Genomic DNA, 17,342 nt, shown 5'->3' with positions numbered 1-17,342 from the left:
CTGATTAATCTCATCCTACGATGCTCTACAAGTGTCCTAATTATTGGCATGTTGTCTCCACTAGGATTCCAAGTGACTTAAACATATCCTACAAGCCACCGATACTCAAACATGGGTGGCGATCTTATTAGTGGGAGAGTCTGCCTAATAAGGTCTTTGCCCTTCTATAGCCTTCCTACCGCTAGGACTGGTACTTTGCAAAATTGGCAAAGTTCTTCGTAGCTCTCCACCACTAAGTTATCACCCTCACCCGTTCTAAGTTTTGCAACTTAGGAGGTCTCTACTGGCGCAGTCTCTCAAATTGATCCGGTTTGCATAATCAGGGTGTGACACTCAGAGCTTCAAATCTGGAAAACTTACCCACAAATACAATGTCGTGTTAATCATAAAGCTTAGTAAGATAATACAAAAATATCTTATATACTTACCTTTATAATTGTGGTTTGAACTTTGTACAATAGCTTGTAAAACATTTGAAAAAAAACAATGCTCATAACATCTATTCAACAATTCAAAAATCAGAAAAACCATTTAGTTTCCAAAAGGTAATGTGTAAATGATAGTATTTTTCAAGTTCAAGAAATCATTTATACAATGATCGGAACGGTTTGAGTTCAGCCCATAGTAAGCCTAGGTAAATAAAGAGGGGATACTAGAGACTAGTTGGCTAAAGCCACAATAACAGAAACACTGAGGCGTGGGTATCCGAAGACCATATCAAAATCGCACCAAAGTGCTAGTACCAAATGTACTGAAGTACTAATAACAGAAATACTATAGTACTAGTAACATAAGTCCCCTTTTGGCATGCCAATCATATGCTAACTATTTAACTAAGCTACTAAGGCCTTTTTACAGTATTATCAGAATCTCATTGTCTCATTAACCAGATCAAGTCACAATTGAAAAACAAAATATGTGGCACTAGCCGCTAGATCATAAAAACAATTATTTCAGTAATAGCAGTAAAGTCACTACATTATAATCTTGAAAACTTTCCTTTACTTCTCCATAAGGAGACTTCATTCGAAAATCAAATTACCACGTAGTTCTCATATGATTAACAAATTTAGCAATTTTCGATATAAAAAACTTTTACAAATAGGTCTAAAACACGTTTTAACAACTTATAAATATTCATATTCAACAATATATTTATTATAAGGCCATTAAATCAATTCTTGTTGAATTCCAATATAGTCAAACTTTTTCATACAAGTCCAAAACCATATTACATACATATTCAACCTTAATATACTATAACTTATTCAATTTAATAACAATAACTCAATTAAAATATCAATTTAAGATAAATATTTTTAGGATTTTTCAAATATCTTACCATACAAAATCACCAAAAATGATAGAGGAACTTCTTTTCTAACTCCATCCATTAACTCTCTCTTTTCATTGCTAAATTTCTTTGCTTCTTTTTTATTAGTTGTGAATAAAATTTTTTTCATTAAGAACATAAACATTAGATAGCCATTACTTTGGCTTGCCAACCTCATAACTTGATAAAAAGGTAAAATTATACATATGTGCAGGGGTGAGCAAAACTCGATTCGACTAAAAAAAATCGAAAAAAATTTCAAATTTCGAGTTAAACGAATCAAGTTATTTGAGTCAACTCGATTTTTTTTGAATTTCGAGTTCGAATCGAGTTTGGTTTTCGAATTCGAATAACTCAAATAATTCGAATATCAAACTATAATAATTTACGTTAAAACCCTAAACTCCTAAACTTCTTCACTTTCCTCTCAAAACTTTTACCCCTCCCACATTTTCCCCATAACTTTTGCTCTCCTCCCATCCCACCTCTTCTACCCCAAACCCATTTCCTTTTCTTTTTTTAATATTTCCCTCCCAAAATTTTACTCCCATTTATTTCCCTACCCAAAATTTTACTCTTTCAACTTCCAAAACTTTTTAGTTTTCCCCTAAACTTTTACTTCTCACAATTTACCCCCAAATAAAAAATTAAAATCATCCAAAAAAAATCCTAAACCTAAATAATAATAATATTATTTATATATACTATTTATATTATTAAATTAAATTTCACATTTTGAACTATTTATATTATTAAATTGTTTTATCATATTGAATCTTTATAAATTTTTGCTAAAATTAAATTATTGATGATGCCATAAAATATTCGTGTTGAAATTTTATGTTGGTACCAATTTCTCATTTTATATTTAAAATAAATTTTATTAAAAAATCACATTTTTACATTTAATATATATTTTAATTTCAAAATACATTGTGACAAGAATAAAAAAATAATTGAAGCAACTAAGCAAGCAAAAAGTTAACCCAGTATATAAAAGATTAATAAATAATTATAAGGGGATTAAAGTTAATAACAAATTTGATTATGGTGGGTGACATGATTATAAGGACCTAAAATATTTTTTTAATTTAACTCAAATAAATAGATTTGATTTGATTCGATTCGATTCAAATTCCATCTCACTCAACTCGATTCAAGAAAATTTTAAATCGAGTTAGGATGATAAAATATGATTCGTCAACTCGATTAACTCGAAATTTTTCGTTCGATTCGATTGAACGCTCACTTCTATATATGTGTGTGTGATGAGAACCCATAATTTCTTACCTTGTTCATGTCTTTCCTCGCTCCTACAATTTTTATCACTAGATTTTAAACCCCTGCTTCATGATGATGGAGATGATAGATGGAATAACTCAACAAAGGTTTTGGTAAGTAGATTTTACAAGGAAACAATGAAAATTGGTGAAAAGTTCGAAGAAAAGTGTGTAGAGTTTGAAAGAAAATGAAGAAAATAGAGAGAAATGGAGAAATTTCTCCACACTTCTATGGCCAAGTGGTAGTGGGAGAAAAAAATGAATGGTTGATGGGTGTTCAACCATTTAAAATATCCACAAATGAGCCTAAGGCCCATGCTCACTTTTTAAGTCCAATTTATATCAATTTGAAGCTCATTTCCTTATTAAGAGGTTTCAACGATTTCTTTATAACAATTCTAGATATCAAAAATCATATTTAAATATTTTTTCTATCACAAAAGTCTCAAGAATTGACCAAATTATCCTTTTGCAGTAAAACTATGTAACGCCCCAAAAATTTAAGTCTTTAATTTTTGCATGATTTGATAAAAATTGCTTGTTTGCTTTAATGGCTAAGTGATTTGGGTATGTATGGGAGTGTTTGAGAAGCCTAGGTTTAAGTCTTGGCTTTTGCAGAATTTTTAGTTTTTCCCTTAAATGAATCTGGATGCTAGTATATAGTCATTATAAATATTAGTACTTGTTTTATGATACAAAGAGCCTATTGGTCCAGTGGTAGGTGGCGTGTGAAGTATTCTTGAGGTTTGAGGTTCAAGTCTTGGGTTGTGCAAGGGAGTAATTATTTTGCTGCTTGAGTTGTGTAGGTAGTGGTGTTGGACTGAAACACAGTTGTGGGGATTTTGAATAGAGTTGTTGGGGGAGTTGAGGAGTAGTGGGGGGGAGAGATTCAAGGAGGGATAAGGGAAGGGATTTGAGGAGAAAATTTAGGAGTGGGTTGAGAGGAGAGTTGTGTCGTTTGGGGAGTTTTCAGCTTGGGAAATTTGGCTGGGGTTAGGTTGTGCCGAATTTGATCTTAGGCATTTTGGGTAATCGGTGTTTTGTGTTGTTTTTTCTGCTTGTCTTGGTTTTGGTCAGTTTCGTTTTGCAACTATCGATTTTTGGTGTTGAATTTTGGCAAGTTTCTTCTCGGGTTTGTTCACTTTTCTATTTCATTTTCTCTTTCCCTTTTCTCTCTGGTTGCCGAATATTCCTCCCTTCTCCCCTCTCATTTTGCTGCTGAATCCTCCTTTCTCTTTTCCTTTTCCATCTCTCTCTTGGCCGAATCTCTTTCCCCTCCTCCTCTTTTTCTTTGACTGAATATTCTTCTCTTTCTTTCTATTTTGATTTTTACCTTTTATTATTTTCTTTTCCTTTTGACTGAGAACTATATCCCTTTAGGTTTAGCCGATTGTCATCCCTCTATTCGATCACTCTCTGCACTGATCTTCTTTTCGCTACTTTTGCTGTTTCAGTGCTGCAAGTATTGCAGGTTATCGGTAAAGTTATGATACTCCTCACTTTTTGTTTTAATCGGTTCTTTTCCATTCTTTTTCTTTAAGCCGAATACCCCTCTTGGCCACTATTATGGCCTAATTTAGTTTATGAAGATTTGTGTTGTGATGCGGGTAATCGATATGTGGGTGACCATTTTTGGTTGGGGGTCTTGGAGGAGTTAAGTCACCCTCTATCAATCAAGGTAAGGATGGTGTGTGGTTTAAGTGTCATTAAGAAGGTGTCTTGCTTTAAAGGACTGACTTGTGTCCTGATTAAATCTAGGTTGGTGTGCGTGGAGACTTGCGCTCTTCTTGTAAACAGGTGTGTGATCACACCCCCCTCAACTGCAAATCTACAAAAGCCCTAAAAGTCGAAAAAGACGGCGTTTGAGGCCATATGAGCGTGCGAACGCTCGTGTGGTAAACCGAGCCTATGAAGCATGGTGTTGGACTGTAGAGGCTTCCATGAGTATTTTCATGGGATTAGGCCGTAATGGGCCACGTTGGGCCAAAATGGGCCGTGTGGGCCCAATGGGCTCGTGGGCCCCATACGAACGAAATCCAGGAACTGTGGCGAATATTATACTGGGCTATAAAGTTCCCATAGCCGTGGTGGATTCTGGGTTGAGCGGGCCGCACGAACGTGTGGGCCCACTTGGCTCGAGTAATAGGCCTCGAACCCGTTTACACTGTTTTGCCCATTTAAGTTACCTGAGTTGCTCGAGGCGACTACGGACCTTTCGTGGGGTCAATAAAATGACCGAAATACCTTCGAAGGGTAAAATAATCGAAATACCCCCAAAGGGCAAAATAATCGAAATACCTCAAAAGATAAAATGACCGAAATCCCCTAAAGGATAAAATAACCAAAATACCCTCATAGGGTAAAATGACTGTTATACCCCTAGAAGTCAGAATGTCTGTATAGCTTTATGTATGTACGACCGATTTGCTCTATGATATATATGTTTATGATTGAATATGATATTCTGCATTCACGTATGAATTTTGTCATGACATACTGCATGGGGTTGGGATATTGATATGGGGGAAGTATACTGTACTGGTGGCTTTGCCACATATACTATTACCGGCTTCAACTGCGATACTTTTCTGATGACTTTCTTTGCAATATTGGTGTGTTGGCTGGGTGGGTCGATTTTATCCCCACATGGTGTGATGGTGGTATGGAGTGGTGTGTTGGCTGGGTGGGTCGATTTTATCCCCACATGGTGTGATGGTGGTATGGAGTGGTGTGTTGGCTGGATTGGAATGGGTTGCATTACCACACTGTTACTGTATTGGGCTAAGGCCCACACTGTTACTGTATCGGGCTAAGGCCCACACTGTACTATCACTGCATAGGGCTCAGCCCAGACTGTTACTGCATGTTGTAGGCTGACTGTTTGGTAGGGGATTGCACACTGAGTTTCGTAAACTCACCCTCTCTTTTAACTGTGCAAGTAATCCTTAGGCTTAGGCGATTTGGTGCTGCGAGGGACTTGGAGGTGGCCACACATCTGCTGCTGTTTACACTTGCTTTTAATTTAATTTAATTTAAATGTTGGGTTTTGTTTTTGTAATAAGGCCTTTAAGTTTGTTTAAATTTTTAATTGGGCATTTGCTTACCAATTTTAACTGCTAGTTAGGAAAATATGAGTTTTAAAATAATTATTGTTTTCAAAGACACGGGTTTTTAAATGATAGAATTTAAAAAGCTTTCGTGATTTAGACTAACTTATTAAAACAATATTTGATAACAAGACAAACGTTTTTTTAATTAATAATAAATGAGTTAATTTTTAAACTTAGAAACAAATTTTTATCAACGAGACCAATCTTTCGAAAGACACTCTAATGTGACACACCAGATCCGACCGTAACGTCTAGGCCGGGTTTAGGGTGTTACAAACTATCATTTTGCCCTAATTTTACCCTTTTTAGCGATTTCTTCTCAAAAATTGATATTTAGACCAAATCAAGTTCATAATCATCCCTATATTTATTATAACTCTATGAGTAATGAAAATTACACTTTAGCTCTTTTCCTAATAAAATGGGAAAATTAAAGTTTAGTCATTATACTATTTAAATTTTCCAATTTAGTCCCAAAAGTGATTTTCATCACAAGGAAATTACCTTCCAATATATATTATGTCAAACAATCCATAATAATTAATATTTTCCATTTTGGATAATTTTGCACATTAGTCTTCATACTTTTCAAAATTTACAATTTAGTCCTTTTCGTCACATTTTCACTTTTCCAATTCTTTTCACATATTCTCATCTCTAATATCAAATTCCTTTCATAACATTTTCTTATTTGAGTCATTCCATAAAATTTTCATAATTTTCTCAGTATTCGAGCCTGGAATTATATCACATGTCATATCAAAATTTTTGAGGCGTTACACACATCATAAGGGAGACAACAACATACAAAATAGTGGATGTATTCAACTTCGTATTAGAGCACAACCTTGTGGACCCATTTACCAAGACTCTGGTAGCAAGGAGTTTTGAGAAACATGTAGAAAACATGTGAGTGCAAAATATGATTTATCTACTTCACTAGGGCAAATGAGAGATTGTTGGGATCTAATGCCCTTAGTGTAGTATTTTCGTCAATGTATACTTTTATTTTTAAAAAAATTGGTTTAATAAAATATCCATCAATTACAAAAATATTATTTGTATATTGTCCTCAACGAGTTTTGCATGGAAAGCAAAATGGAAGCAAATATTGACTTATTGGTTATCTAACATTTAACTAATACTAAGTGATATTATGTGGTTGGATCGTAATACGAAAAGACAACATGTATTAATAAATAATCTAAACATGTCCTTAGTCTAATCGAAAACGAGCAAACCGATTGAAAGACTAATATTTTGTCTATTAAGTCTAATTAGGGAGATGTTTTGTTTTGAGTAACACAGTTGGTGACTCCCAGAAAATAGAGACATAAATATGACTAATTGGACTAACAATACATCGGACAAAACCTAAGTAGAATAGGTCCTAGATCCATTTATGGGTTTATTCACTTGTGACATTCATAATGTGGCATACCTTAATCCTGAGTGGATGATGGACAATGTATGTGTGACTTGTATCTTTCAATGTAAGTAAAAACCTAAGTTAAAATAAATAAGGAACTGAAAGCTAGTACGTTGGCTATACGACTTTCTGCAGCATGTATCATCATTTCACAATAGTAGAATTCATAACCCAACTAAAGGGTAAATGATATCCTCTCATCTGTATTACATGATAGATGAAAAATAAACATGGTCATGAGTCATTTGTCATTGTGATAAGTGACTTGATTACTATTTGATAGTGATTGACTTTTCATAAATGAAGACGTAATGGTTAGCGTGAGATAAAATAAGATTATATTGGGAGAATGAATTTATCCTAATGAGATTAATGATATCCTATGAGGGCAACACACTTATGATAAGATCATTAGACGAGCACTTATTAAGTAGCTTTTGCAATGGTATATCATAAGAGAGAGCTTAGTCACCATATTGTTGTGGAATGACTTTGTGACTAAATAAATTTATAATTAATAGGTGAAAAGCCAAAAATTAATTATAAATTATTTGAGCCCTAATTATATATGTCAAATCGATCCCTCCGCTAGCTTGTTTAAATAAAAATGAATTACATGTAGAACCAAATGAATATAAAATAATAGAAACAATGAAATAAGATAAATGTATCACATTTGCAATGAATACATTTTCTTGCTAAGTACAAAAATAAATTGAGAATTAATTTAAGTTTTTCTAATTAATCTTTAATTAATTGTAATTAAATAATTGAAGTTGGAAAATAAAATAAAATTAATTAGTCATTATGAATCTATTGAATAAGAAAATTAAATATATTTCCTCATAGATTCATTTACGGTAAAGTTGTTATGACTCTAACAGAATTAGAATTGAGTTAAGAAAATTATTTAATAGAGAAGTTAATTTAATTAATTGGATAAATACTATTTATTTTAGGAAATAGAAAATAAATATTATGTTGGATTAAATTATAAAGTGTTGGGTTAAAAGTACAAGAAGCACATATAATTGGACCCAATACATACGAGACCCAATTTGCCCTCATGAATAGTATGAGGGGCGACAACCCTAATAGACATAAAGAGGATGTGCCTCCATATCCTACTCTAGTTAGAGTGAGAGTGTGTTTTGTATTTAAATAATAATCTTTATTAAGGACTTGTTCAACCTTGATTCTTTGCCTCTATAAATAAAGAGCACCGATTGACCTAAAAACACACTTCATATATTATTGAGTTATCTTTATTCTGCCAGAAAGTACTGGAAATTTATTTACTTAAAATAAATTCTATTTTCTGGAAATTATGATCATTACTGATGTTTATAGAAAGAAATTACTTTCTTACTGAAAGTAATTAAAACTTTTTCGTTTATATGATTTGATTTGTGTTGCTCGAGTCCACACTCAACACAATTCGTGGAATGAGGATACCTAAGCTTGGGTATCGCAATATCACTGTTTGATGTGGAGAAAAATGATTGTAGGGGGTAGTTTTTGTCCAACACCAACACCAATCAAAATACAACCTCTAAGGGCATTTTGGTCACTAAAAATTGGGTTGTAATAAGCTATGTAAATCCATTTTTGGCTGTAAGGAGGCAATAGTTTTAGGTTAGAAAGCTCTCTAGTTTTAGGGTTTTCTTTCATCTTTTAGCTTAGGAGTAGGGTGGTTTTCTTCTATATAGTTTTAGGGTTTTAGTTTATGTTTTTTTTTGTTTTATTTAGTTTCATAGTTGTTAGTTAAGTTAGTTTTTGTTGTAGCTTAGTTTAATTTACATGTTAAAACTTTAAACTTAGTTATAATCACGCTTTAATCTTTGAGTTAATGTTATTTGAGTTTTCTTTCTTTTCATCTATTAAAGCTCTCATCTTTAGTGTTCTTGTTTTTTTATCTTTGTATTAGTTGCTTTTCATTTAAGTTTATCAAGTTAAAAATAAAAGATTTCATCTTTTTTGTTCAAGTTTATGTTAATGGCTTCCATATTTGTTTCTTTCATGTTTGTTAGCTTTAATATGGTAATGGGTAACTAAACCCAAGGGGGTTGGTTGATGGAGATATGGGTAAGCTGATTTTTGGACAAAGAATTAAATTACAATAAATTGGACTAAATCGAATATAACTAAAAACTTGGACAGTGACACCCCTAAGGGAATATCAAGATAAAGTGAGACCGAGAGGTAATCTTATCGCGCACCCGTTCATTAGTCCCGGATTAATCAGCGAGATTGAGAGATAAATTGAACCTAATTTGTTTAAGTCGATAAAATTGAGATCGAGAGATAAAATGGAGCCACTTAATAATTGAAGTGATTTAAGTTCCTTGTTCGAGGATCAGTGTACCACGTCAAAATCAACCAACCACCATTAGTTATTCATTGGATAATTTCTTAGTTTTGTGTTCTTTACAATTTAGTCTTTAGGATAGTTAATTTAGAAATTAGTGTTAAAAATCTTTGTTTATGCTTTGTGTTACTATAGTAATTAGTGAGTAGCTAGCTAGACTCCTTTCTTGCATGTATTTTTTTAATAGAAATCATTAAATCACCGACTCCTATGGGTTCGATCCTTAGAATACTTTGGTGTTTCATTGTAACACTATAAATATTACAACTGACATTGTACACTTGCACTAAAACCAGACTTTAAAAATAGTTTCATAAATTCAATGTTTTAATGCACACACGTGTAGCCGTCTAAGGGGTTACACGGCTGTGTGGCTAGACCGTGTGACAGAGACCAACCCGTGTGGCTACTCCACACGCCCTTGTTCTCAGACTGTGTACAATTCGAATATAGGGTCGCTAGCCCATGTAACCAACTGTGACCGTGTAAAAAATCTTGCACCTAAAATCAAGCAACCACATGGCCGTGTCATACAATTGTGGGACACACAGCCATGTGGTAGCCCGTGTCACAGGCCGTGTATGGCTAAAACTACCTTCAAAATCAAGCCATTTCATATTCAAAAGCTTAGGCTCCAAGCTATGCAATAACCAAAATTCAAACCTATTCAAAATGTGCCTAAACATGTTAAAATATACCAATTCACAATTAACCTATGTGTCTAACCAATGTGCTCTCATTGGTACCACAATTCTAAATATATACAACAACCATCCAATCAAAAGATGTACCACAAGTAAAATTCATTCAAACATCTTTCAAATTTAATATAACAAATACCAAAATTCAATCATAAACCAAACCATCAAATACTCATTTAACTCATCCTAAAATCATATCTTACTATAACCAATTTAGTCATTCTTTAAGCACAAAGCATTTCAAGTTTGCCTATTAGCCTAACATACTAAAACAACCATTTAAATGCATCTAGATATCAACATATGCATCTACCATCACAAACCACAACCAATCAAGTTACCAAATAGGATTTACATCAATACATATACCATGATTTCAAGCGCACATCATATGACCAAAATGCTTATAATTTATGTAACACCCTGAAATTTGTTGGATTTTAATTGCATAAGTTTGACAAATAATTTTGATTTGGTGTGTTGGTTCAGTGCCTTGAATGTCTACTTAAGGTCCTAAGTTCAATTCCCATGTTTGAGATTTTGCTGATTTATTTTTGTGTTATGCCTAATTTGAGTCATTGGGTTTATCTTTTTAATTTTGTTAATTCATTGACAAGAATGAGCTTGTTGGTTCGATGGCAAGGTGTTTATTATTTCACTATTTGGTCCTATGTTTAAGTTACTATGCAAGCAAAACGTAATTATTTTTACTAATTCTTGGTGGTGTCGGCTAGATGGAGGAAGTTGGATGGGATTGAAAGTCTAAGGGAGTTTCTTTAGGGATGATATCTGATTTAGTGGGTAGTTGTGGGGTGTGGGTAGGTTTTATTTGATTTTAGATATTATTTTAAAGTTTTATCTAAAAAATTTCCCAAAAATTATGCTCATTGCTGTTGTTGTTTTCCCTAACTTCTTTCATATTATTTTCTTCTTTTATTCTCCTTCTTGTGTCATTTTTTTATTTTTCTTCTCTTGTTCTTGCGATTTTATTTTTGCATTCTATTATTGCTATTGTTCTGTGTTTTGTTGTGCCATTAGTCTATTGAACAAATTTGTGTAAGTGTTCTTTATTGAATTATTATAAAAGACTTTGGGGTTTTGATTTAGGGTTTTTCTCTATTGATGATGAAACCTTTCGTTCTAGGAGAGGAATGTGAGGCATTAGATGAACCTTTGGCGAATTAAGTTTTCTAATTGGTTGGGCTGCTGTTATTCTCGTGGTAAGCATTCGTATATGAAATTTGGGAATGTTTTCCTTTAAGTGTGGATTTAATTAGATTTTGTGTGATTAAATCGAAGTGTAATCATTGTGTTTTGGCATCGTTTGTAGGATTTGAAGTGCTTGATTGAGTGGTGAATTAGAATTAGCATCAAGTGTGTGAAAATGACCCAAAAACTAAAACGAAACTTGATAAAATCGTAAAACAGGGGATGTTTTTGAAACTGCCCAATGCCACACGGTCATGTGGTAAATCGTGCACACCACATGGTCGTGTGTGTTTTTGCAGCCCGTGTGGCCCATATGGGCTAGCTTTTTGGGTCGTGTGGGCCATTTTGGCCAATTTTTGGGCTTGATTTGGGATCGTATGAGGGACTCGAAATTTGGGTCCGTAGGTATCGTAGGGGGCCGAAAAAGCGTAAGTTTTAATACGTTATAATATATGGATAAGCTTAGGAGGTATGTTAAGTAAGATATGTTAAACTATACCATGAGCTATGTTATGATCTGTATGAGAATATACAAGTATGCATGCCATGTGATATATGATATATTTATGTATGATTTATGACTATGATATGTATGTGTTTGGGGGTGGGCTATGATATGATGGAGGAAGTGCTATATGATAGTTTATTCTGCAATTATGGTGGCTAGACTGCAAATCTATGTATGACAGCTCAACTGCAAATATATGAGTGGTACATTGCCACATATTGGTGTGATTAGACGGATGGACTCTTGTAGTTCTATATGGTGTGATTGGCTAGACGAAGATGATGTGTAGCGGATGGGGATAGGACATGATATGATTATGATAAGATATACTATGTTATTATTCGATATGAAATGATTCGTTAAGATATGATAATATATGATCTGTATAAAATTTGATATGATAAGACATAATATGATTTATGCTTGTACTGAGATTATGGGTCAAATCACACATTGGGCTTAAAGCTCACGATTTGTTTGCTTCATTTCAGGTAATCCTCCGACTTAGGAATGGACGGCGGCTCTGGAGCTCGGGTTTCTTGATTTTGGTTTAAGCACTATGGACTTTTTATTTGTTTATTATGGACATTTTGGACATTTTGGACTTTATTGGGTTTTTACTTTTTTTGTTTGTTTTTTGACATTTTAATTTTTGTTTAGTTCGTTAGTACTATTTTGGTATTTATTACGCAAAAGCTTTAATGGTTTAAGGATGTTTAACGTATGATAACTAAAAATGAATCGTGGTTTTATAAACGACATGCTATATGGTTTTTCGTTGCAAGACTAATTGGAATTCTCTAAAATGTTTTAGGACGTAAATGTTTCATGTAAATTGGCTTTGATTTTAGTAATACAATTAAGCTGTGATTTTGGAAAATTACTATGATTTTCAAAGAGTTATTCTATTTGAATTTTCTTTCCGATGGAATGGGTTTTCATCAAAACAAAACATTTGTTTCTTTTGCTTGCATGATGTAGTCTCCATGATCCGACCATAATGTCTAGGCCGAGTATGGGGTGGTACAATTTACATGACAAAATACATCCCAGATCAACAACAATCATATTTAAACCCAAGCTTCAAATTGTATTGTTACGACTATGATTTTGGGACTGAATTATAGGTTATGGATGAGAAAATCGCTCAAGCTCATCAAAAGGAGTTTCAAACTTTAGGCTTGTCAAAGAAAGATCTAAATCTCTTTTAGGGTGTGTTTAGATGATGGGCTTAGAGGAGTTTCATTTGTATCAAGGTTTTCAAAATTCTAAAAATAAATTTACTTGTTTAAATAAAATTATTTGTGTGGAATTTCAAGAGGGATTTCAATAGCTTAATTCCTTTTTCCAAATTGCACCTAAAGAGATGATTTTTCAAATTTCTTAATAATTTTGTTTTATTTAAACACATGGTCCTACTATAACCTAAAAATTTAAACTTCAAAAATTATTTTATTTAATTCTAATATATGATATTAATATTTTATTTTATAAAAATAGTTATGATTTTTACAAATATAATGATAACAATTATTTAAACCAAACAAAGCAATTACAATTGCTAGCTTTTTGAATTAATGAATTCTTTTTTTTTAACATATTCTTAAAAGGATTTTTTATTGTAAAAAATTATTATTCCATATGTCTTTTAAATAACGCCATGTTTGATTAAATAAATAGAGAATCTAGTCTAAGGAGCTTTAATTAGAGAATGGAAATTAATTTGCGTTTCCCCAAAAAGCATTCTTAACATGCATAGTGTTACATGCTAGCTTTGATGATCAATATGATAACTTTTCTTAATTCTTCCATTGTATAAACAATCATATCTTGAATATATAAAAGAATAAGTCAGTTTGAGATAATTACTGGGATATACATCTAATTGAAGCCAAAATAGAAACTTTTAAAGCATGATTCTATCTGAATATTATGTTTTGTTTGGAGAATAAATGAGTAGGTTCCATGGTTACTTTCTTAAGGTTGTATATGAATGAAACTTGAAAAATAATAAGAGTTGTCTGAAGATATGACAAGACTACAGCTTGCAACATATGTGAGGTAGAGGACATTGCTGTTTGATTATTTCTATTCCCTTTCCTGAAAACTATGCTTTTGGGAGTCTGCTTTTCTGTAAAAGAACCAGACATTCCTCCTATGATTTGGGTAACTTCTTCAGATAGCAGAAAGGGACAAGTCTGAATGCATGAGAAACAACCATATCAACCTTGGAATCAATCATAATACATTAAATCCTTCAACTCCACATTTATATCAACATCTCTTATTTTACCAAATTTACCAATTGAAAAAAAAAAAAGACCCTGGTGAAAAGCATAACAAGAAGCAAAAGTTACATACAGTTGCAATTTCCTTTTCCAACTCATTTTATGTATTATCAATTTACAGTACACCTGTAACCCACAAATCCTTAGTATCTCTTCAGCAAATTTCTGATATGAAGTGAGCCCCAAGTTTTTATTAATGTTTTCTTCTTCCTCCAGCCATTAAAATATTTTCCTATAACTTTTTTATAGGTAGGCCTTTGTTGCACCAAACCCCAGTAGTCTGCTATGTTTGGCCTGCAACTTATATACTCATCTTCCAAACCCAGAAGCACCAATCGAGCCAGCACGGGTACGAATGTCGCATCCGCCATCGTGAACTCATCCCCTACAATATATGTTGTGTCATTCAGCTTTCTTTCAACTTCATCAAGCAATTGGACCAAGCTTTCTGTGCTCCTTTTAACAAGATCAGCATTCTTCAGCTTCTCCTCGGTCTCGTATGCTTCTCTAAGCTTGCTGTGGTAAGCACTAGCAAGGTCTGGTGATTCGGCCATCCGAGCAATCACCACTTTCCTTATGAATTTAGAAACGTAGAGGCGGTGCTTGTCAGGAATGTGCAATAGGGTGAAGTACTTGGGGTTCCATTGTTGTATCTTTTGCATCCATTCAATTACTTCTTGGTTGCTAAAGGAATCATTACCAACTGAGACCACAGCAATTCTTTCAATGTACCTGCAATTATCTTTGCTAACTTTAGAATCTTCCCTTTAAGTAACAATGGTGGACTGACTGATTTCTGAAACATATTCGATCAGAATACTTCTTTTACATATGAAAAATGGGACACCTTTTCATCATAGAAATCTTAAAGGAGCAGATATGCTGTACTTTCCAATTACTTTTAAGGTTTAAAAGCAATTAGTAAGAGACATGACCTACATTACCTTGATTCGGGGTGAGTGTCAGATTCAGATATATGTCCAATAGGGACACAAGTTTTGGACACAAATATTTTACAAAAAAATGAAGAATCAGAGTAATATAGAACACCTTTGGTCCTCTTCAAGAACCCATTACCAAGTACCATAAAGACAATTCTAGTGGTTGTTGCAATGCAGATTTCGATTGTGAATGAAAGATAGAGAACATACAGGATAGTTTCAATAGTGTCGAAAATGATATGAGAACCGTTCTTGAAAACTGGGAGTTTGGCACTCGTATTCATCCTGAAGAAGGAAGAGTCCATGTTCTTGCCAAGAATAGGATTGACATGAAATGAGGTGTAATCAACGCCTTTCTCTTCCAAAGCAAGCCTCACCTTTTGGCTGTTCAATGAGCATGGATGATGATATAATTGCATGATTCAATTAACAATGTTTTGAAACATTAAAACACTGTTTTCACCAACTTTGAAACTCTTTATCACACCACAATCAAGAACAAGAATTGATGAGGTCTGCAAATCAAACAGTAACAAGAATGTCTGATCAGCAATTTCATCAAATTTAATAGAAAAGAACCTGAGAAAATCACAACAATTTAAAGCATTAATGATTCGATAAGACCAACAGTGGAATCCATGAACAGAAAAGAAAAGCAGCAATGGAAGGGCCACTCTGCATATATGTGTTAATTAGACTGAAAAAGAACAACAACAACAACAACAACAGTATGATCCTCAATTAGAACATTAAGGTTAAGTCATGTTGGTTAACCTTAAAAAATGCTAAGTTTATTCCCAGAATTCTTTAACAGAACAGTGAGCCACTGTCATGATTCCTATGAAGTACAGGGCAATTATAACTAGATTTCAGATTCAAAATCATGTATGTAAATGAATTTTCTTTGGAACTAAAGCAAGCTTATATAAAACTTAAGACCTAAAGAGACAACCTTAACACTTATGTAATGATTTTCCAAAACCTTATAACATCAATTCACCTCAAAATTGCAGAATCCTCAATCCAAAAAGAGAAATCATATGCATTGGAGGGCAAACTTTAAACAAACAAAAAAAAAAAACAACTCTAAAAACCCATTAAAGAAATAAACCAACAAGAAGACCATAATGTTTCATAAAAGCCAACAACAAAAATTCAATTCAATTCATGCAGACAATTAAATAAACTCCACAAATTGTTCAAAGCCAAGTGCGGGAAAGCAAAACTGTAGTTAACGAAAATTACAGTTCAGGAAGGGAAAATACATCATCATGGAAGTTACAAATTAAATTGAAGTATAAGTCTGGAAGCTTTTAAAACAACCAAAAAATCAAACAGAACATAACCAAGGAAACCTAACTGCTAAGATGTTGATACCAGTAGAAGTAAATCAGAATTTAAAAAAAAAAACCATGAAATTTAATGGGTTCAACTTAACAAACCAGAACAGTTTTCCCAGAAAAAAAACTTACCGAGATGAGAGTGGAAGCTTCAACAAGGGTCCTACAGTGTTTTTTTTTTTGGGTTGATGTGGGTTTATTATTATATACTGTATATTTAGAGAAATTGAAAAGGATCGAAAGATGAATAATTCATAGAAAGTGCGCTTTTACTTAAAAAGTTGTTTTTTTCTCTTTTATTGTGCATTATATAAGAATAAGGAGTTTCCAATTGGAAGGTGCAAAGCAAAAAGATAGGAACCCTGTTACACTGCCCCTCAAATTATGGGTGTTGAAACGATGGTTTTAATTAATCAATTAATATTTTTTAAATATATTAATTGAATTAAAATATTTCAATTAATTCAGTCGATTATTTGAATTAATCAAAATTTATATATTTATATATTTTTGTTTGAATAAGTATAGGTACATTTTCTTTTATTTAAAAGTTTAAAAGCTTTAAATGAGGTAAAAATAATAAATAAGACATTAAAACAACAAATATTTCGGTTAACAACCGAACACCACATAAGTTTTGAAAACAACAAATATTTCAATTAATTTTATTAATTAGCTAATTTCAAGCGAAATTAATCGATAATTAATTAACCAAATTAGATCGATTCGATTAGTTAATTTGAACACTCCTAGATCTAATACATGTAATTTCTTTTGTAAGTGCAAAATAGGAATGGTCCCAAAATCTAATTGGATTGGAGTATAAATTCTTTGC

At 32.9% G+C, this 17,342-nt stretch overlaps 1 protein-coding gene across 1 annotated transcript; it reads right to left on the bottom strand.

Annotated features, from left to right (window-relative positions):
• Positions 1 to 14,160: 14,160 nt before the first annotated feature.
• Positions 14,161 to 16,793, bottom strand: LOC105783996 (glutathione S-transferase TCHQD). The gene is made up of 3 exons (XM_012609731.2): positions 16,640 to 16,793; positions 15,378 to 15,682; positions 14,161 to 14,958 (listed from the first exon to the last, which is right to left on the bottom strand). Exons 2-3 carry the CDS (start codon positions 15,584 to 15,586, stop codon positions 14,370 to 14,372), a joined length of 798 nt encoding a protein of 265 aa, XP_012465185.1. The 5' UTR covers positions 15,587 to 15,682; positions 16,640 to 16,793; the 3' UTR covers positions 14,161 to 14,369.
• Between the last annotated feature and the right edge of the window lie 549 nt (positions 16,794 to 17,342).

This window comes from Gossypium raimondii, chromosome 2 (assembly GCF_025698545.1).
Source record: "Gossypium raimondii isolate GPD5lz chromosome 2, ASM2569854v1, whole genome shotgun sequence".
Classification (NCBI taxonomy): domain Eukaryota; kingdom Viridiplantae; phylum Streptophyta; class Magnoliopsida; order Malvales; family Malvaceae; genus Gossypium; species Gossypium raimondii.
The sequence above is the reverse complement of the archived record's forward strand: the minus strand, read 5'-3'. Positions and strand labels throughout refer to the sequence as shown.